The 22238-nt window shown below is 56.9% G+C and overlaps 1 protein-coding gene across 2 annotated transcripts; it reads left to right on the forward strand.

Moving 5' to 3' along the window:
* The first annotated feature begins 1894 nt into the window (after positions 1-1894).
* Positions 1895-21204, forward strand: TLE2 (TLE family member 2, transcriptional corepressor). 2 transcript variants are annotated; one of them, XM_072948015.1, is made up of 20 exons: positions 1895-2228; positions 2305-2402; positions 2798-2861; positions 3318-3362; positions 5558-5620; positions 7786-7860; positions 8058-8238; positions 8565-8584; positions 9620-9727; positions 10084-10128; positions 10689-10838; positions 12422-12560; positions 13349-13509; positions 14535-14611; positions 15403-15652; positions 16103-16350; positions 16481-16628; positions 18204-18354; positions 19276-19352; positions 20942-21204. In XM_072948015.1, exons 1-20 carry the CDS (start codon positions 2205-2207, stop codon positions 21047-21049), a joined length of 2232 nt encoding a protein of 743 aa, XP_072804116.1. In that variant the 5' UTR covers positions 1895-2204; the 3' UTR covers positions 21050-21204. The 2 variants fall into 2 exon arrangements, with proteins under 2 accessions (XP_072804116.1, XP_031545586.2); XM_031689726.2 differs by having other exon boundaries at positions 1920-2228; positions 8055-8238.
* The last annotated feature ends 1034 nt before the right edge of the window (positions 21205-22238 follow it).

Genomic DNA, 22238 nt, shown 5'->3' on the forward strand with positions numbered 1-22238 from the left:
CCTGGGACGGTTTTGGAATTAGGACTTACAGACTGCCCCCAAAACTTGGAGTGACAAACTTTTGGCATCATAGAATTAATTGTGGAACTCCTGGTTTCTCAGAAGTCCCCACAGCAGGAGTGTGGCCAGCGGTGCCTGGCTTTAGCTGGATCTGCTATTTCTTCTTCTCTTTCCACTGCCTGTTCATTTATTGAGCACTCACTGTGTGCCACATTCTGCAGGCACCAAGGTGGGCTCTGTCCTGACACAGCCTAGTGAAGGCAACGAATAACAAATGGAACAACCCACGAAGAAACAATCATGTCAAAACAAACAAACAAAATAACCCACAGGAACTCCGATAGGACAGAGAAAGAGAGAATAGCTTGTCATGTTTGAGAATCACAGGATAGAGTGGGTGAACACTGCTTAAAGGGGTGGCCAGGAAGGGCTTTTGTGAGGAGGTGACATTTGAGCTGAGACCTGAATGCACGGCATTCCAGACAACAGGAACAGTAAGTGCAAAGGCCTGGGTGTAGGACTGTACCAGGTGAGTTGGAGAAAGTGAGGAGGCCTGTGGGGCTGGAGCAGAGTGAGGGTGAAAGTGAAGGGAGCTGGGCTCTGGGAAGGGGGCTGTGCAGGGCCTTGTGGGAAGACAAAGGAGTTTGGATGATGTTTTGATGGCAATAGGGAGCCATTGAATATTCGCTCCCTCTAACACATACACACCTATGCACTCATGTCTTTGGCCTCAGGGTCTCTCTCCCCATCCCTTCCCGTGGCTGCCCATCTTTATCCTTCGGGCCTCACCTCCAACGTTACCCTCCTCCAAGTGGCCTCTCCCAGACATCCCAGATACGTAGGTTCCCTCTGTGATTTCTATGACTGCCCCCTAAACTCCTCTTTGTACATACACATAAATCCATAATTTCGGAGCTGAGATCTGGCCTTGTTCCCCTGAACTCAGAGAAGGCAGGGATCTGTCTTCCATCCACCCTGTATTTCTGGTGCCTGAAAGGATGCTTGGCATGTCACAGATGCTCCATAAATTTGAGAGGGCTTGTGTATGCCCTTTTCCTTACTCACCTCTGTCACAGGCACAGGTATTAACAGAGGCCCCCCCGTAGGCTCTCAATATGTGTTTGTTGATTGACTTAACAAATGACCCTGAAGTTTCTTATATGCAAATGGGAATAAGAAGGTCCCACCTCCCAAGTGAGAATGTGAGGTGGTCTGTGGTGGGAGATGGAGCCCCTGCCCTCAGAGAGACCTCAGTCTGATGGCAGAGATTTGTTCCCAATCTCAGTGGGAACTCTGCCTTCGAAGAGCCCATAGTCTGAGAGGAGAGACACCCCAGTCTGCTGGTGGTGGCAATCAGAGGGGACCTCAATTCCCATCTCTGGGAGTTTACTCTGTGCCTGGCCAGGCTGAGGGCTGTTCAGGTGCCATGTCATTTAACACTACCCCCCCTCCAACTCCCGCCTCTCCATAGGCCCAGAGAGGGTGAGGGCCCATCTCTGCCCCCTAGCTCCGCCCCCAGCTCCGTTTCTCCCCCGGGGTCCCTTTTGGCTGCCGGCAGGTTTCCCTGCTTCTTCCTGATCCTGAAGTCTGAGCCCGCTTTCTCAGAAAGGCCTTTTCTGGCCCCCAGCTGCCCCCCTCCCCACCAAACTGCTCCCCACAGCGGCCCACTAGGTATTTGTTTTCGGGCTTTTCTCTCTTGGGCCCTCGGGGAATTGGGGGGGCGATGTTTGCAGGGCAGGAGGCGAGCCTCAGTTTCCCCGCTGGTCCCCGGTGGGAGGGAGGGAGGGGGTGGTCCCGGGCCGGCGGCCGCCGTCGCCGGGGTGCGAGGCGCGGGCGGGCCGGGGGCGGCGGCGCCACCTTAAGGCGGCTCTGCCCGCGGCTCCCGGCCGAGCCCCGCCGGAGGGAGGCGGCTCCGCGCGGGGCCCGCCGCCCGCGCCTCTGAAACCGGCCGCGGCTCGCCCGACCTTCTGCGCCCCCCGCGCGCCCCCATCGCCGCCCGGCGGGGGCCTCGGCGCCCCTCGGTCCCCGCGACCCCGCGCGCTCACTCGGGGGGCGGGGGACTCCAGGGTCCCCTGCCCCACGCCGCCTGCCCCCTTCTTTCTCGGGCAGCCCCCCACCCCAGCCTCTCCCCCACCCCGCCGCCGCCTCGGTCCCCCAGTATCGTCAAGCTCCGGCGGCGTGGGGGGGCCTCCCGGATCGGCAGGATGTACCCCCAGGGAAGGCACCCGGTGAGTGGGGGCCCGGGCTGTGGCGGGTGGGGGCCGCGGGGCGTCCGGGAAACTCAGACCCCGGGGTCCCCCCCAGGCCCCGCTTCAGTCCGGCCAGCCCTTCAAGTTCTCGATCTTGGAGATCTGCGACCGTATCAAAGAGGAATTCCAGTTTCTTCAGGCTCAGTACCACAGGTGAGGGGGGCGGGGGCGGGGGCGCCCCGCCCCGGGGGACCTGGCAGCTCACCTGGGGGCTCACCTGGGAGCCCCGGGAGGGGGCGGGGCCGCTGGGGCGAAGGGGCGGGGTCTCCAGCGTGCTGGGAGGAGGAAGGGGCCTCCAGGGGCGCGCGAGGACTTCTAGGAGGAAGTGCAGGTGATGTGAACGCACTGTCCGGTGCTGGGATATTTTGAGCCTGGGAAGGGGTGAGGAGGGACTGGGAGCGGGTGAAGGGCGGTAGGTGTGAGGAAGTGGGGAAGGGGAGAATCTATCCCATCACTTTGGAAACTGGCCCAGAAGGGGACCCCGGAGGGTGGGTGTCTCTGCTGGGGGCCAAGGAGGGTGGGATCTCCATGCCCTCTCTCCTTCCCAGCCTCAAGCTGGAGTGTGAGAAGTTGGCAAGTGAGAAGACGGAAATGCAGCGACATTATGTCATGGTGAGGAGGGGTTATCAGAGCAGGGTGGGGGTAGTGGCGAGGAGTGCTGCGCTGTGAGTGGAAACACCCAGGGTGTGAATCCTGACTCCTGGACCACTCTGGTTCTCACTTTCTCTCATCTGTAAAGTGGGCTGGTTGGGATTCCAAACTCTCTCCAGGGCCCTCCCTGACCTTAAGAACAATGAGACAAGGATGCTCACTCTCCTGACCGGCATCCCTAAGGGGCCAGGGTCTCTGGGCACTGCCTACCTGTTCCCCTCTTCCTGGCCTGGGAAGAGTGGAGGGGGTTCTGCTTGCTGTTTGGAGCTCCCCGTCTGGGCCCCCATGGGGCTGGGAGGCTCTGGGTCCTGCTCTGACCCTTCCCCCAAGCCTGGGAGCTGTTGAAAGACCTAGGGTCACCCAGCCCAGCCAGACATCCATCGGCACAGTGGACATTGCTGGACTCTTCCTTTGCAGTACTATGAGATGTCCTACGGACTCAACATTGAAATGCACAAGCAGGTAACTGTGTGGGGGTAAGGGCGTCCAGTAGGGGAAGGGGGACATCTGGAAGCTGTGAGTTGGACCCAGTGCTCTGACAGTCCCAGACCCAGGGAACAGGGTTCTTAACCTGAAATCTCTGGGACCAGGGGGCCAGATTTCAGCTTCATGAAATGAAATGGACTTCTGGAGACCTTGTCCAGCAGAAAGGCGAGTGGTGGGCCAGGGCCAGGCCAAGGAAGGCTTGTAGCAGAGGTGAACAGCCAGGCCAGGCCAAGAGGGACTTCTGTCCCAGGAGGGGTCCAAACAGACAGTCTTAGTGGTCTCTTTCCATCTGACATTGGAGATGGCTCCTGAGGGTCTGAGATGGACCCCAAGGTTCTGTCACTGTTTTGAAGGTTCTGAGATTAACCATAATGATCTGAGGTTCTGAGACTGTCCTCAGCCTCTGAGTATGATCGCAAGGTTCTGAGTTAGACCTGAAGGTTCTGAAACTGATTCCCATTGTCCAAGATTAACCCCCAGATCCTGAGACTGACCTCGAGACGGTTTCTAAGGGGATGAGAGGGATCCCGAGATTCTGAGGTTGATGGAATCTTGGATTCAGTCCATCAGGATGTTAGAGTAGATGGACAGAGCCTAGGGTCAGGGCTTCCTGGTGGGTGGGAAGAAGTGGGGGTGGACTGGGAGTGCTTGGGGGTGCCTGCCCTGGCATGCTTATTTGGGTCTCCTGGGTCTGATGTGGGTGGGAGGGGGCTGGTCTGCCTGGAGCATAGTGTGGTCTCATGGGTGCATGAAATAGACCCCCTGGTGGGGTGGAGGGCATGGGGTAGGGCCCCGGCCCTGGGAGCCTGGGTCTACCCTCCTGGTAGCGGATGGGAGACACACCCTACCCAGACACACACTGCACCCCTGTAACTCAGGCAGAGGCGAAGCACAGGCTGACAAAACACCCCCTTCCCCACCCACAGACTTCCCCTCTGTTCAGCCTCTGTGGGGCACCCCTGCCCAGCCCGGGTCCTGGATGAAATCTTCAAGTAGAGCCACGCTGCTTCCATCCTACCCTCCATCCTTCTGACACCAGATGTGTGGATTTGCCACACACCAACCACTTCTCCACCTGACACCAGCTGGATTCCAACACACTCCCCAGAGTCAGCGCAGATGGCACAGGGTCAGAGATCGGCCCCGGGGGACTGCCCTCACTTCAGATGCCAGGCGCAAGTCCAGGCTTCTGACCGACTGGCTGTAAATCAGGGCTCCCATGACCCACTCCTCAGGCTGATAATTTGCCAGAATGGTTCACAGAACTCGGGAAAGCTCTTACTTAGGATTACTCTTTTATTATAAAGGATATAACTCAGGAACAGCCCGAGAGAAGGGATACAGAGGGCAGGTAGGGAGTGAGGTTTGGGGCAGGCGCCGCCTCCCTGCTTCTCCACGTGTGCTCCTCCACGTGTCCACCACCACCGGAAGCTCTCGGAAGCACTTGATTAGGGATTTTTAGGGAAGCTTCATTACACAGGCACTATTGATTTCACACTGACCATTGGCAATTAACTCAACCTCTAGCCCCGCTCCCCTCCCCGGAGGTCAGGGATGGGACTGAAAGTTCCAGCCCTCTTAGTAACCTCAGGTGTGGGTGATAGGGGCTTATTGAGAGTAATACAAGGTGCTCCCTCCCCTCGCCCCTGCTACTCAGAAACCCTAGAGTTTTAGGAGCTCAGTGCTAGGAACTGGGGCAAAGACCAAACATGTTTCTTTTATATCACAGCATCACACCCTGAGTGTGGTGCACAGGGTCTCCCCCTGCTTACAGCCCCAAGGCGCAGGTGAGACCCAGAGAGGGCCCTTGCCCCAGAGAGCCCTGGGCCCAGCCAGGGCTCGAACCTGGGACTGAGGCCCAACTTCCTCTGTTTATGCTGAACTCAAAGCTCCTGGGGGTTGCAGTCTGAGCTGGGCATCTCTGTTAAGCGGGTCTGGCAGGCAATGTACCTGTCCTGGTCTTCTGGCTCAAGGCTGCTCTGGACATCAGGTGGAGGGCCTCCTCACCAGGCTCTCAGTCTGTCCCGAGGCCCATGCCACACACCTGCACCTGCGGTGACAGCCCCACCACCACCACCCCCCCAAGCTTTGCAAAGGGTTATGCCCTGGAGTCGAGGTTCTGGATTGAGAGCCTCCCCCCTCCAAGCCTCCTCCTGATTTCTTCTTGCCAGGCTGAGATTGTGAAGCGCCTCAGTGGTATCTGTGCTCAGATCATCCCCTTCCTGACGCAGGAGGTGAGTGGGCTTGGGGGAGGGGAAGGGGAGCTGGTTGGATGCTGCAGGCACTGGTTCTGCTGGGTGGCCTGGGGGCCTGGGCACTGGCTGGGTCAGGGCTCTAGGGATGAAGGAAGGTGTTGGCTGAGGGGGAGAAGGAGGCTCAAGCCTGCAGCCTGGCTGCCTCGGGCCAAATCCTGGCTGTGTGGCAGTGGGCTAGTGCTTGCCCTCTCTGTGCCTCTGTCATGAAGTTTAGAAGAGTTGATACTTACCAGGTGGTATCTGATGCTGGGTGCTTAGTAAACATCCAATAAAAGTCAGTCCTTAGTACTCAGTGCCTACAAGATGCTGAGTGAAATAAGCCAGCCCGGAAAGGACAAATACTGTGATTCCACTCACATGAGGTCCCCAGAGGACTCAGATTTACAGAGACAGGAAGTAGATGGTGAGTCCAGTGCCTGGGGGAGGGGAAGGGGCATGAGTGTTTCATGGGGGCAGAGTTTCAGTTTGGGAAGACGAGACAGTTCTGAGATGGATAGTGGGGACGGCTGCACAACAGTGTGAATGTGCTAAATGCCACTGAGCGGTGCACTTAGAAATGGTTAAAAGGGTAACTTGTGTATTTGTAACCACAATAATATAAAAAGGTGGAGCCAGGACAGATAAAACCATAGAGTGTGAGCACTTCTTTGAAACTTGAAAAATAAAGTTAGCCCTTAGAAGAATGCCCCAAACTCTGCAGGACCTCTGCACCCCCTGTTCCTGCTTCTGTCTGGAATGTTCTATCTCCAGAGAGACAAGCAGACAGATTCTCCCACAGGGTGGATACGCAGGGGGCCCTCATTGTGCTGGGGACCAAAAAAGTACTCGTCTTGGTTTGGACCCCGTGGAATCTGGGGTTTCTGGGCTGTTGGGATGGAGGGAGGTCCCATCTGGACTCAGACTTAGAGATGGTGTCCGAAGCCCAGGGTGGGGACGAGGTGGCCCAGAGAGACAAAGGCAAAAGCTACAGGAAATAGGGTGCAGAGGCTTTAAAAGGAGTAAATGAAGACACATGCGTGCCCTGGCAAATTCCATCTTTCTAGACCAGGAGTTAGCAAACTACAGCCCCGGGGCCAGATCTCCAGCCCACCACCTGCTTTTGTAAATAAAGTTTTATTGGCACACAGCCAGGCCCATCCATGTCCAGATTGTCACCAGCAGCTTTCCCAAGAAAGCGGTAGAGTTGAGGAGTTTCAACAGAGACCCTCTGGCCAGCAAAGCTAAACACACGTAATCTCTGGCCCTTTGTGGAAAAAATGTCCAAACCCTTGGCCTAGACACACTGTCCCAGGTGGCCCCGTACCGGAGGGCCGGGCCAGCATCCCGGCACATCCTCAGTGGGAACAGCCCAAACCCCTGTCATTGGGAGTGCAGGGACAGCAGGGGCCTTAGAGCAGACACAGGAGCGGCCAGCCCGGTGTGGCCATTTACGTTTGAAGGTATATTTCTTTTTAAATGTAGGATGTTAAATTTATATTTGAATTTGTATTGATTTAATTTAAATTAAACAAAGCATTCCGGTGCACCGTTGCACCAGCCACATTTCAAGTCCTCAGTAGCCACACGTGGCTTCAGCAGCCAGCAGCGCCCTAGGGGACATCCTACCCCTGGAGGCGGGGGAGGCGGAAGGAGGGTGCGGTGAGGGCGGGGTGCACTGGCATCCAGAGGCTGCCAGTTTGTATTTTTTGACCTGGGTCTTCGGCACATGGCACTGATTTATACTGTGGTTCTTTCCTGGGGTGGTGACTCTGCTCCCAGGGGACACTGGGTGACGTTGGGAACATTTGTGGTCGTTAGGACTCACAGGGGCACGGTGCCTGGCTTGGTTGTCAGGGCCAGGGAGGCTGCTCTAGGCGCCACAGTCCCCCCCCCCCCCGGGACGGCCCCCTACGGGGGAGGAGCCCACCCCATGTCAGCAGTGCCGGGTGGGGGTGGACCCTGATTTGTAATGATCGGTTTTAACTGCACTTGAATGCTTTGTTTCTTTGTCTATGTGTTTGTTTCATGATTTTAAAAGGGAGGGGAGACAGAAAATAGAAATAGTGAGCGCTGGTGGGAGAGGAGCGGGGCAGTGGCCCGGAGGTGGGGGCGCCAAGCAGACAAGGGGCTCCCCTGAGCGCCCGTCCCCCCGCCCCCGCCCCCAGCACCAACAGCAGGTGCTGCAGGCCGTGGAGCGGGCCAAGCAGGTGACCGTGGGGGAGCTGAACAGCCTCATCGGGGTGAGTCTTCCGGCCCTACCCCGCCGTGGGTGGTGACGCTGGGCGTGCCAGGTGGGTGGCTGGCCTGGGCTCTGGCCACCCTGGAGACCTGAGGGCACCCCCTCTGCCTGGACCCTGTCCCGCTCGCTACAGCCTCTGGGGGGGACATTGCTGGGGGCCCCCATCTGCCCCTGGCCCACCCCCCTCCTCTCCAGCAGCAGCAGCTCCAGCCACTGTCCCACCACACCCCCCCTGTGCCCCTCACCCCTCGCCCGGCGGGGCTGGTGGGCGGCAGTGCCACGGGGCTGCTGGCCCTGTCCGGAGCCCTGGCTGCCCAGGCTCAGCTGGCCGCGGTCACCAAGGAGGACCGGGCAGGCGTGGAGGCCGAAGGGTCCAGAGGTGAGTGGGCGACACTGGGCAGCAGTGGCTGGGGAAGAGGGCTGCCCAGAGAGGGCCACCCAACTCATCTCAGTGTGAGGGAGGGAGGGGGCCACAGGCTCCCAGTGGGCTGTGTGTCCTTGGGCAAATTATCACCCATCTCTGGGCATCTATCTGAATGGTGCAAGGAAGGGATGGTCCACTCCTTGCAAGGGCACTGGGAGGAAAAGCGGGGGTTCTGAGCTGGGAAGGGAGCTTTATGCCCTGAAGGGGGCTATGCTGTGGCACCATGCAATACAAATGCCTCTTTCCTTCCCGTCTCTCTCTTGACGTCACCCCCACGCCAGTGGAGAGAGCCCCGAGCAGGGTAAGTTGTGGGGCCCTGGGGACTTACCCTCTTGTCTCGCACTTGCCTTGTAGACACCCCACTGTGGCTGAAGCGGCTTCTGAGCTCACGGGGAGACCCCCACCCCTGCTTTCACATTGTGCTGCCTGCAGCCTTTTGTGGGGGAGGGGGGTGCTCAGCATACTAGAGTTTTATTTATTTAAAATTTTCTTTCTTGAGCGATTTTTGCAATTGTATGAATGAATACATGCCTGGGTAGCATCCTGTCCATCCATCCATTAATTTATCCCTCCTCCACTCCATGTTATTGACGAGAGCACTGCCCAATAGAAATATCACGTGAGCCCTGTAGGGATTTTTTTTGAAATTGTTTTTATTTTGGAGTCATTACAGATTCACAGAAGGTTGCCAAGAAATGTATGGGGGGGGTCCCATGCACCCCTCACCCAGCTTCCCCCAGTGATAACATCTTGCGAAACTAAAGTGCAGTATCAAGCCAGGAAACCAACCTGGGTGCAACCCACAGAGTTTATTCCCACTTCAGGGTTTCACGTGCACTTGTGTGTGTGTGTGTGTGTGTGTGTGTTTCTATGCAGTTTCAATCACGTTTCACTTTGTGTAAACATCACTGAAATTTTTCTAGTAGCCACAGTAAAAAAGTTAAGTGGGTGAAATGAATTTCAATAGCGTTATTTTACTTAACAGAATGTATGTAAAACATTTCAACCTGTAATCAGCATAAAAAACTCTTCATGGGATCTCTTCCATCCTTTTCATGGTCCCAAGTCTCCAAGATCCTAACGCGTATTCCAGTCAGAGCTCATCTCAGCTCGCACTGGTGACCCCCAGGGAACGGAGGTGATGTCTGTGGGGAGAATTGTGGTTGTTGCAACCACAGCGAGTCTGCCGTGGGAAGGTCCCATTTCCCAGATGGGAAGCTTGAGGCACAGATCCTAATAATGGTGATGGGGACCCTCGGTTTGGGCCAGGCCAGGACACGGTCTGGGGGCCCAGGGTTCCGACCCTTTCCCCTGCCTGGCCCCTGTGTCTCTGCAGAGTGCATCCCCCTCACCCCCAGAGAGTGTGGTGGAAGAGGAGCGACCCAGTGGCCCCGGGGGCAGTGGAAAGCAGAGAGCTGAGGAGAAGGACCTGTCAGGACCTTATGTGAGTCGGGGGCATACGCGGACTGGGGGTGGGGTAGTGGGACGGACAAACCTGAGAGGCTGATTGGCCCTGTGGGGCAACAGCTGGGAAGGAGGTGAGGCTGCCTCCTGGTCTCTGGTCTCTGGCTCTCCCCGCGCTGCACAGAGGAGTAAACTGAGGCCATGGGGCACCTCTTGGGGGCTCTGCTCCATCCCCTCCGTCCTCCTCCATGAGAGACCCCCACACCCAAGCTTCCCTTGTGCTGAGCGAATGAACCAAGCCCCAGGATCCTAACCAAACCCTCCTGAGGAGGTGCCAGGGGGCATGGAGGCAGGGGGCGCGCCCAGGGTGAGCTCTCCCTCCTGTGTCCCCCCCAGGAGAGTGATGAGGACAAGAGTGATTACAACCTGGTGGTGGACGAGGTGAGTCGGGGTCCAGCTGCCTCCTGCTCTGACCTCCGGGACCAGGAGGCAGGGAACTCGGAGGTCAGGGCCCAGAGCAGGCAGTGGGCTCTCCGGGGTGTTGGGGGGCCCAGAGGGCGTGGGGTCCTGGTGTTCCCCTCTCTGGGATGGCTGGGATGCGGATGGCGTGGGGCCAGGGGAAGTAGGGGAACCTGGACACCCCAGGCTGACGCCCTCTCTGGAGCACAGATTGGGAAGAGGAGCCCCAGAGAACCCAGGAGGGGGGCTCACTGTGTGACTCTGGGGGCGTGAAGCCCCCTCCCCGACCTCACTTTTCCCCAGCTGCTTAGTGTGGGCAACGAAGCCCAGCCCACATGTAGCCGTTGCTGTGGGCGCTCGTGGAGCAGGTCCTGTCGTTACCACGTTTCACAGATGGGTCCCCTGATGCACAGGGAGGTTTTGTAATTGTCCCAACGTGGGGCCTGTGCCCAACATAGCGGTGGGTGGGACACGGGAGGTGTATAGGGAGGACCTCCCCTCCCCCACTTCACCCCCACTCCTCATCACCTCCCCAAACCCAGGACCAGCCCTCAGAGCCCCCCAGCCCAGCTACCACCCCGTGTGGAAAGGCACCCATCTGTCTCCCTGCCCGTCGAGACCTCGTGGACAGTCCGGCCTCCTTGGCCTCCAGCCTTGGCTCACCTCTCCCCAGAGCCAAGGAGCTCGTCCTGGTGAGGAGTGGGGGCGGGGGGCCTTGAAACTCATTTTATTCATCCTGGGGATCTGGAAACAGATGCTACCACACTAGACGTGGAGCAACGAGAAACGGGCTGGGCTGGTGTGGCCTAGCACTCCCTTCGTGATTATTTTGCTGCCTTCCTAAAAACCACCTCTGCTTCATTCAGGTAATTTTTCCTAAGTGGACTCACTCAATTGAACCTCTATAAATATGGAAAGGCAACTTTGCAAATAATATTAAAAGACAGCTCACCATCTGATGTGGGAAACAAGGATCTTGCAATAAATAGGAAATCCGGTGGAAATAAACACAGTTAAACTAGAGAACTGGCAACTCAGCCAGGCAGACTCCAGCCCTGGGGGTGGGTGTTAAGGCCTTTGAGAGATGACGGGGGACACGCCAGCCCTGACTGGAGATGTCTGTGCAAGGAAAGATGATTAATATTGGAACAACTTCTCCTTGCACGTCCTGACGTTTAATGGCAGGTGTATGTAGGGATCACCTAAGAGAATTCGCAATTCATCTCCGTTTATCCCTCCCCCGAAACCTTCCCCAGACCCCTGCCCTGCACTTACCAGGGAGACTGCGGTCGGTTTCTAGGCCTCCCCTCCCAGCAGGTTGTCATGGCAACTGCCTAGGTTGGGGCTTCCAATGCATCTCCTGTGCCCTCCTCCCACTCCAAGGAGACACAGAGTGGGAGGGGCAGTGCTGTTCTAACAGAGAAGCCCCTGGTAGGTCCCTCTGTCCACACGTTGGCCCCATCCACCCCCTCTCGTGGGTGTGCAAGTGTGGCTGTCACAGAACGTGTGATTGTGCCCGGGGGAGACAGCAGCCCACACAAGACGAGGATGTGAAGTTTCTTGAAAGGCAAAGGAAGTGATGGCAGAACACCACAGACACAGAGCTTGTTCCTACATGATGGTCTGGCTTCCCCTCTCTTCAAGGGTCCCCGAGGGGAGGGACAGCGGTGGGGGGCACCCCTCCTTGTGGGGAGCAAGGGTGCTGGTCTTTTGTCTGGGAGCACACGGCGTTCTCCTACTTCAAGGACCCATCACAAAGTTGGTTCCTTGGCCATAAAGGATCTGACAGCCTCTGACTTTGTCTATCACCTTCTCTTCTCTCTGACTTTGTCTATCACTGCCTTCACTGCAGGCAGTGATCCCCACTGCCTGCAGGGTGTGCCCCGGCCCCTGTGGGCACCTTACCCCAGACGTAGGAATGTCTACTGCATTCCTGATCTGTAGCTGTACCGGATACTTTATCTCACACACGCGCGCGTGCGTGGTTCTTGCAACAGATTGCATTGGTTCCTGTGTGTGCACCCCATGGGCCGATGGTCAGGTGTCCACCTGGTATCCCAAGTGTGCAGATGCTCACGCGTGCCCCATGCTCCGCTGTGGGGCCCATTCCCTGGGGGGAGGTTGCACCTGAGGGGGGAGGCGTGCAGACCCCTCCCGGGAGCCCGGGCCTACCCCAGGTGTGCCTGCTCCCTTATCCCACCCACTTTCTGCCAGGATCTGTGGGCTGCAGGGCGCCAGGTGCCTGGGGGCATTCAGTCCTGCCCTTTCTCCCCAGAATGATCTTCCTGCCAGCACCCCTGCCTCCAAGTCCTGTGAGTCCTCCCCGCCCCAGGACGCATCCACCCCTGGGCCCAGCTCCACCAGTCACCTCCGCCAGCTCGCGGCCAAGCCAGCGCCTTCCACGGACAGTATTGGTGAGTGCCTGGGGGTGCTGTAGAAAATGGTAGGTGGCGGGGGGGCTCTGGCCCTGGCACTGCCTTGCTCTTTCCGTGACTCTGAGCTAGGTGCTGCCTTGCTCTGGGTATCAGTTTCCTCGTTGTCTTGCCTCAACGAGGTGCAGGGATGGGGGGACACTGAGGCCCAGAGATGGAGAAGTGACTTATGTGGGGGCTTTGGCCCAGTGCCCTGGGAAGACCAGTTAGACAGTCTCAGGTTTGAGGCCAGCTTTGGGCATTTGCCAGCTGTGTGGCCTTGGGCAAGTGAGCTGACCTCTCTGAGCCTCAGTTTCCTGCATTATTAATTTGGGGATGACAGCGTTCTTTTTTTCCATCTTACCTCCTGGCTCTATGCTGGTTCCAGAAAGAAATCAGCCTGGGAACTTGCTTCAAGAAGCTCCCAGGTTGGGGGGGCGGGAACAGACCCCAGAAGTCCTAGCCCTGTGTGATCAGGGCTGGGGTAGAGGGAGCCACCCAAGATGGGCAAGATTGGAGGCTAGGGGTGGAGTGGGGAAGCTCAAGGATGTTCCTGAGATGTTACTGGACATTGAGTAGATTTTTGAAGGATGAATAGGAGTTCAGCAACTGAAGAAAGAAAGGGAAGGGCATGTCATCCAGAGGGAACAGCATATTCAAATGTCTGGAGATGGGACGGGGTACGGTGATGCTCGACCAGAGCGTGACAGCCCCAGAGCTCCCCTAGGCAATGGAAGGCAGGATCTGAGTCCAGCATACCTGAAGACCTGTCTCTGTCTCTTCTTGCTCAGCACTGAGGAGCCCCCTGACCCTGTCCAGTCCTTTCACCACGTCTTTCAGCCTGGGCTCCCACAGTGCCCTTAATGGGGACCTCTCTGTGCCCAGCTCCTATGTTAGCCTCCACCTGTCCCCCCAGGTCAGCGGCTCTGTGGTATACGGACGCTCCCCCATGGTGAGTCCTCAGGGTGAGAGATGCCAGGAGGTGTCAGCAGGGCCCAGGGGCTGGGGGCTGGGAGAAGCCAGTTACATACAGAGAGACAAGGGAATGGGGCAAGGGAGGGGAGTCCGGGCTTGATATGTGCATGTGGGAAGACGATCTGAGAGTCTCAGCAGACCCACAAGCTTAATACAAACAAGCACCTGTGATTGTGGGAAAAGCCACTGTAATTATGTGGCATTAAGAGGAGCAGAGAGCCCCAGCCTTCAGCCTCCTGGCAGATGGTGTACAGTTGTTTGCCCTGAGTTTTAAGGGACTATGAGATTCTGGTAGATTGCGGAGGAAGTGTAGCCCAGGGAGAGGACTGGCAGTGACGTGTAATGAGGAGGAGGGGGAGGAGAGGCATGAGGCCCCTGAGCTGGGGCAGGGGGAGGAGACGGGGTCTGCGTGGGCCCCAGAGGGCAGTCCTGAGACAGCTGGGCGATAGTGAACCATCCTGAAGTGAGTGTAGACGCCTCCCAAGGGGATAAAACGCCTGTCGCTGGAGTTCCCCCAGGCCCGAGGCTGGGTGGGCACTTCCAAGGGGTAAGTTGTAAAACAGGGGTCAGCAAATGTCTTCTGTAAAGGGCCAGATTGTAAGTGTTTTTGGCTTTGCAGACCAGTTGGTCTCTGTCACAACTGCTCAACTCCTCCTTTATAGCTCACAAGCCACCACAGACCACACACAAGGGAATGGGCGTGTCTGTGTGCCAATAAAACTTTATTTACAAAAACAAGCAGGGAGCTGGAGTTTGCCAGCCTGGTTCTGAGCATTGGAAGATTCCTCAGAATCCTTCCAACTCTGGGGCTGTAGGATTCCCTGGCCAGAGACTTCCGAGTTCCCTTATGTGAAAACCTCTGCTGTCCCACCTGTGGGATGGGCAGAGGGAGGGCATCTCTGCTTTCTTGGGGAGTGGCTGATAAACAGAGAGGGATATGGCCAGTGGGCAGATGTGGCTTTGGGTCACCTGCCCTGTGACACCCAGTTGGCCTTTTGGCAGATGGCTTTTGAGTCTCACCCACATCTCCGAGGGTCGTCCATCTCTTCCTCCCTGCCCACCATCCCTGGGGGAAAGCCGTGAGTACCAGGGTGGGGCCCCCTGCCTCCTCTAAGCTGCTTATATTCTGAGGTTGGGCTTGGGGTTCCTTGCTGCCTTTCCAGAAAGTCTCTTCTGGAAGATAATGGGGGCTCCCGGAGGAGCTCTCTGTATAGAGAGGTATGTATCAAGCAAAGTCTAGACCAGTGGTTCTCAACAGGCGGCAGGTTTGTTCCCTGCCCCACCGCCCCGTCCCCTCGGACATCTGGCATGTCTGGTGACATTTTGGCTGTTACGCCCGAGTGCTTCTGGCCTCCAGTGGGCAGGGCCCAGGGACGCTGCCTAGCAGCCCACCGTGTACAGGATGCCCCCTTCAGTGACCCTAAGCCAAGAGCAGCAGGACTTTCTGCCATGCTGGGAATGCTCTGTGCTTACTGCTGTCCGGTCTGGTGGCCATCAGCCATCTGTGGCTTTTGAGCACTTAAAATGTGGTCATTGCAACTGAGGGACTGAAATTTTTAATTTCTTTAACTGGCCCCTGTGGCTAGTGGCTACTATTGGCCAGCGTCCCCTGGAACTTACAAGGCGTCTTCCTGGGGTCTGTATTCCACAGACATTGGCTAAGTGCTAGCTTACCACGCACCAGGCCGCAGCCAGACCCCTTCCTGTTTCTCACTCTGACTCACTTTTGATTCTGTGGTGCCTTCCCTAGACGCATAGGGGCGCAGACGGGGAAGGCACCTCCCTGCCCTGGAGGGTGGGGGTTAGGAGGGTCCCTGCCCCCCCTCCAGGGCGGTCCCCTCCCTTCAAGTCATGCCCACCTCCCGTCCAGGGCCTACTCCTTCCACGTGTCTGCGGACGGGCAGATGCAGCCGGTGCCCTTCCCATCCGATGCACTGGTGGGCGCGGGCATCCCGCGGCACGCGCGGCAGCTGCACACGCTGGCTCACGGCGAGGTGGTCTGTGCGGTCACCATCAGCGGCTCCACGCAGCACGTGTACACGGGCGGCAAGGGCTGCGTGAAGGTGTGGGATGTGGGCCAGCCCGGCGCCAAGATGCCGGTGGCCCAGCTCGACTGCCTGGTGAGTGTAGGGCAGAGCCTGCCGACACATGGGCGGGACTTGCAGGCCAGGGGGCGGGGTTTATGGGCCAACCTTGGTGAGGCTTGTTGGTCAGTTTGGGGCTGAACTCAGGCCAACCACGCGTGGAGATTGTAGGCCAACAGGGGACACAATTTATAACGCAACAGGAATGGGGCTTATGAGCCAATGGGGCGGGGCTTATTGACCAATGGGGTGGAGTTTATGGGCCAACCAAGGGCGGGGCTTATAGGCCAAGGAGGTGGAGCTTGTGGTTTAAGGGCAAGGAGGTGATGGTTAACAGACCAACCAGGGGCGGAGCTTACAGGCCAACCAGGAGTCGGGGGAACCTTCTCCCACACACGCTGCCCCCCACCCTCCCCCCGCCCCCTCTGAGCTTTTGTTGGCCTGGCTGGGATGCAACCCCACTCCCTTGCTTCTCTCCACTCCCAGAATCGGGACAACTACATTCGTTCCTGCAAGCTGTTGCCAGACGGTCGGAGTCTGATCGTGGGTGGTGAGGCCAGCACCTTGTCCATCTGGGACCTGGCAGCACCCACCCCTCGCATCAAGGCTGAGCTGACCTCCTCGGCGCCCGCCTGCTACGCCCTGGCGGTCAGCCCCGATGCCAAGGTCTGCTTTTCCTGCTGCAGCGACGGCAACATCGTGGTCTGGGACCTGCAGAACCAGACCATGGTCAGGTGGGTGGCAGGTGCCCTGGTGCAAGCCCCTGCCCTGCTGCCTTTGTGCTGTGGGGGCGGAGGAGTGGCCTGGGAGGATGCTGGAGCAGCACCAACTCCAGGAAGGACTCTTGGGCCCTCCTCCCTCCAGGCAGTTCCAGGGCCACACCGATGGCGCTAGCTGCATCGACATTTCCGATTACGGCACTCGGCTCTGGACTGGAGGCCTGGACAACACCGTGCGCTGCTGGGACCTGCGGGAGGGCCGCCAGCTGCAGCAGCATGACTTCAGCTCCCAGGTGCGGCACAGGGTCTGGCGGAGGCGGAGTAGATGCTGTGGGAATCCAGCCTCCCTCCCTCTCCCCCGGAGGCACCCACTTCCCGAAGCTGGGCAGGACCCAATACCTGCTGTCTGTGTCCGTCTTCCTTGTGCTTGAGACCAGTCTACAGCCCTTCCTCTTTAATTCTTCAAAGACAGACACAGGGAAACACAAAGGACCTAAGGGACTCCTGAGACCCTCGGATCATCTTCCACGTGCTCTTGCCAAGCCACCCCCTGTCCATTGTCACTCCTTGTGTCGCTCCATTGTTTCTCCTTCCACTGACTCCACTGAGAGCTCCTGCCCGCCCCCCGTGGAATCACAGTGGAGGAGCTCCTGACCCCGGGGGACACATAGAGGCTGATGGAGGCGTTGGGCACAGAGAGGTCTCTGTTGACGCTCTGCTTTGGGAAGCCAGGCTGAAGGATGTGGTAAAGGGGCTGGACAGAATCAGGGGGCTCCTCAGGGCTGAGCAAAGAGTGAAGGACAAGTCTTCAGATACCCTGGACCCAGATCCTGTCTCCTACTGCCTTGGGAGGTGTGAGCTCCTTGGTCTGTCCTTGAAGGCGTCCATGCTCTAGTCTCACACATGCTCTGTGACACCTCTAGATCTCCCCACTTATTGTTCTCTCTGGCTGACATGCTTTTCCCTTCCTTTCGCCAACTGGTAAACTCCTACTCATCCTTCAAAACCCATTTCCAATTTGTCCCCTCCTTGAAGCCTGGTGGGAGCTAGCTCCCAAACTCTTTTTACCTCCTTTTCTCGTTAGGTTGAAGCTTTCTTTGATACGGAAATCGGGGGGCAGGTGGATATAGTAGTCTACCCCCGTCCCCAAAACTCAGACTGGGGGGCATATATAGCTGGTGATTCCACTCCATTCCATCTCCCATCCTGCCGGTCCCTGCTTCATTATACAGAAACACTACCGTATGGCTGGGAACACATGAAACCAGTCCTCCAGTCTTCTCACTGCTGTAAACTTACAGTGCTTTCCACGCGTGTCTTACTCACCAGTTAGACTTGGAGAGGCTTAGGATCGGGGAGGGTCTTACTCTTCCCTGTGCCCCATTTGAGGTCGGATACAGACGGCTGGGGCCACTGGTCCTTTCCAATCAGAGTAAAAAGAGGCGTTGGCACGTGGGGAAAGTTCCGAGCGGGGAGTCGGAAGGCCTGGTCTTTCAGGGACTTGTGTGACCTTGAGCAAGATGTGGCCTCAGCTTCCCTCCCACCATCTGCTCGGGGGCAGCTCTTGTCCCCACCGGCTTCTCCCCCTCCCTCCCACTCCCTCTCCCCCCCCCATCCCAGAGCTGTTGTGCGTTCAGAGCCAGAGCGGATAATGGATGTGAGGCCCCGGGGTTCCGTGTAATTCTGATTAATATTAATGATTTGACATGCAGTCGCCTGCTGTGCTGCAGGCCCGGGGCCAGCTGCCTCTCAGCGTGGGGGCTGCAGCAGGAGAGGCTGGACCTTTCCCCTCCCCCTGGCCCCGCAGCTCCGGGCACCCACTACATTCCAAGGGTTTTTAATCCTTTCTCTTCCGTCTTTGCCCCCAGATTTTTTCCCTGGGCCGCTGCCCCAGCCAGGACTGGCTGGCCGTCGGCATGGAGAGCAGCAGCGTGGAGATCCTGCACGTCCGAAAGCCGGAGAAATACCAGCTCCACCTCCACGAGAGCTGCGTGCTCTCCCTCAAGTTCGCCTCCTGCGGTGTGTCTGCCAGGGCGGGGCGCCCGGCGGGGGCAGGGCTGCCAGAGCACAAAACACAGCAACAGCTGAAGCCCACAACAGAGAGCAGGACGCCCGGTCCGTCCGACTCTTAGATAAACAAGAGGTCGTTCCTTGGTGTAAGAATGTCCCAGGTACCTCCTGGGACATACACGGAAGGACACATATTTGCTAGCATAAGTATAGTAGCTCCCAAGTATTTTGTGGGACATACTTACACTAAGCAACGAACAATTTATGAGCATAAGTGTATCCCCAAAATGTGTGGGGCATATGTACACCAAAAAAGCAGCTAATTTGCTAGTGCGACTGTGTCTCAGATATTGCAAGAGAGATACTGAACTTTTTATTTATATTTATTTTTTAAATTAATTAATTAATTAGTTAGTTAGTTATTTTTATTATTATTTTTTTAATGGAGGTAGTGGGAATTGAACCCAGGACCTCCAGCATGCTAAGGACGTGCTCTGCAACTGAGCTATTCCTTCTCCTCCCCGTTTTTAGTATAAATATGTCCCAAGTATTTTATATAACTTAACATATACTTTAAAAAAAACCCAAATAATGAAATACTTGGGACACACCTGTGCAGCAATGACGCATGCTGACCTGAGGTTCAGGTGTAGCTGGGTGCCTTGTTCTTATCCAGCAACTCTCTCCCAGGGAGGGGGTCCCCCTTCTTTAAGGTCGGTTGCAGCCCTTTGGGGCCTTGGTCCCACCATCTCGAAAATGGGGGGAAGGCTGGATCCTCAGGTCTCCAAGGGGCATCGCATGTCCACAGATGAGGACGGAGGTGCAGGAAAGGAGGCCAGAGGCCCGAGCAGGCTGCCCCACCTCTGCCTGCAGCCCCGGCCCTGGCCTCTCCCTCCCTCCTGAAGCCCCCGCCCTCCTTCCCACCCCCAGGGCGGTGGTTCGTCAGCACCGGGAAGGACAACCTGCTCAATGCCTGGCGGACGCCCTACGGAGCCAGCATCTTCCAGGTACTTCATGACTGAGGTCCCCACCCTGGCAGGACGCCAGGTGCCTGGGGACACCGGATGTGGGGAGGGGGTTGAACAGAAGATCCGCCCCACCAGCGGGAGCTACTGAAGCAGGGCGGTCAGCCCGGGGCAAACCTGGGCACAGCCTGCTTTTGTTTTGTTTCTGTTTTGGTGGGGGTAATTAGGCTTTTGGGGTTTTAAAAATTTTTTTTCAAATGTGTTGCATTTTTTATTTATTTATTTTAGCGGAGAGGTAATTAGGTTTACTTATTTGTTTTCAGAGGAGGTATGGGGGATTGAACCCAGGACCGCATGCATGCTAAGCATGTGCTCTACCCCTGAGCGGTGCCCTGCCCCGTTTTGTTTAACTGTGACAAAATGCCTATAAAATTGGCCAGCTCAACCATGTCTAAGAGCACAGCTCAGCGGCGTGAAGCACACTCACACTGTTGTGCCACCCTCCCCCCCACCGTCTCCAGCACTTTCTCATCTTCCCAAACTGCAACTCTGTCCCCATGAAACACCGCCTCCCCAGCCCCGGCCCCACCATCTACTCTCTGCCTCTGTGGATGTGACTCCTCCAGGGACCTCCTGTGAGTGGACTCACACAAGCCTTATCCTTCTGTGTCTGGTTCTGTCACTGAGCATCACGTCCTCAAGGGTCACCCCTGTTGGTTCAGGAGTCAGAATCGCCTTCAGTTGTAAGGCTGACGTTCTGCTGTGTGGGTGGACCACGTTGTGTCCGTCCATCGTCTGTTCACGGACACTTGAGGTTGTGCCCACCTTTTGGCTGCTGTGACCACTCACGTACAGCTCCTTGTTCGATGTGTGTTTTCAAGTCTCCTGGGCGGGTATCTCGGGGTGGAACTGCTGATAACCATTAAATTTTGGAGGAACTGCAGACAGTTTTCTAGACTTCCCATTCCCATCAGCAGTGTAGGGGGGTTCTCTCGTCTCCCTGTCCTGGCCGCTTGTTATGGTGTCTTTCTTATAACCATCCTGTTGGACATGGAGTGGTTTTTACATTTTTAAAGGGTTGTGTAAAAAAAAAAGAGAGAGAGACAATGTGACGCAGATAGGTTTACTGGCCAGAGCTCATTTGGACTGAGGTGAGCTTTCAGGCCAAAGCTTGAAAATTTACTATCAGATCTTTTACAGAAAAAATTTGCCAAGTGCTGGTGTAGGTCATTCTGTTCTAGCCTTAGCCTGCTGTGTGTCCCCATGCCTGGTGCACACCCTCTCTGAGCTTCCCGGGAAAGGGCTGTTCTCCTGTTCCAGAGAACAGAGAACCTGCTCTTCCCAGGAGCCTCATCACCTGTCCAGTGGCTCAGCGCCAGAGGACCTTTCTCTGGAAAATGTTTCACCCTCCCCCACCTCCCCGGCTAGGAGAGTCTGGGCTCCACACTCTGGGCTCCCCCTCCCCGAATCCTGTCTTGGCCCCAGCCTGACCACAGGCTCACCCTTGGGGGCAGGCACTGCCCTGATCGCCTTGCCTCTTCCCTCTGCGTGTCGCGCAGGTGGTCAGCAGCCCGGACCTTCTGGTGCTGGCTGGGCCTCATTCTCCCTTCTCTCCCTCTCCCCCTTGCCAGTCCAAGGAGTCGTCCTCTGTGCTGAGCTGTGACATCTCCGGGAATAACAAATACATCGTGACGGGCTCGGGGGACAAGAAGGCCACCGTGTACGAGGTGGTCTACTGAGACCCCCTCTTCCTCACCCCCAGCCCAACTCTGGGGGGACGAGCACGAGGGGCCTCCTGGCCTGTGGTACCGTGAGCACTCAGTCTCATCCTCCCCTGCTGGATGTGGGCCGGATGCTCAGGGGGACTGTGGGGAAATAAATGTATTTATCACAACTGCCTTTCTGTCTTGGCCTAGGGAGCTAGGTATCGTTATGAGGGAAGATCACTTTCTGGTGCTGGGGCTGTGGGTCAGTGGCTCTCTTTCTCTCAGCCTCTTTTTCCTTACTTATCTGGACACTGAGGGAATTCATTCTGCATGAAATACTGCAGGGTGGACCACAAGAAATGGCTGTTGTATTGGGCCGTGTGGTTTCTGCTGTGCCGTGTAACAAATGGCCCCCCAGATCTTGGCTGAAACAATAGACATTTATTTCTCACTCACATCAGTGTGGCAGGAGGTACTCGACCCCAAGTAGGTGCTTAGGCTCCAGGATGGTGGAAGCTTTCACATCAAAGTGTAGCTTCTGGGGCCAACATAGCAGGGACAGTGAGTCATAGACAGCTTTTACAGCCCTGTCCCAAAAGCTTTACTGCCTGCTCTTTGGACAGAGTCATCCCAAGATGCTGCCCACACAAAGTGGGGGGTGGGATATGATGGAGCACAAAGCTATTTGGGGTGCATTCATGTTTCCTTTGAGACCCAGTGAGAAGTCCTCAGAGCTTGGTACATGATGCTTGGCCCACTGTCAGGTAATAAGCAGAGGTCACAGTCCCAGAGGAGGTGGGAGCTAAGAGAAGAGCTGTTCAGAAGAGTCATGGAAGGGTGTGCTAGGAACAGAGGCAACAGCATGTGCAAAGGCTCAGAGGTGAGGAGTTTGTGCTGGTGGAAACCAGGAAGTTTGGGGGTGGGAGGGAAGGGGTATTCCTCAACTCCAGCTCAGGCTGAAGCAGAGAATGCCCATGGCATTGTGAACCCAATTTGGGGAGGGGTCTGTGGGGGAGGTGAAGCCATCAGATCCGGGTTCTGGAAGCTCACGTGGGCTGCCACGAGGACTATGGGTTGGAGGGGGCTTGGGGGTGAACCAGAGCTCTGGGAAGTTTCTGGAGCGGGTGGTAGGGGGGCAGGGTCCCTGCTGGAAACAGTCAGGCCCAGAGGTTTCTGAAGGCAGTGGATGGAGGCAGGACAACTCTCCCGTGATGGAAACCAG

Source organism: Vicugna pacos, chromosome 22, assembly GCF_048564905.1.
Source record: "Vicugna pacos chromosome 22, VicPac4, whole genome shotgun sequence".
In the NCBI taxonomy this organism is placed as follows: Eukaryota; Metazoa; Chordata; class Mammalia; order Artiodactyla; family Camelidae; genus Vicugna; species Vicugna pacos.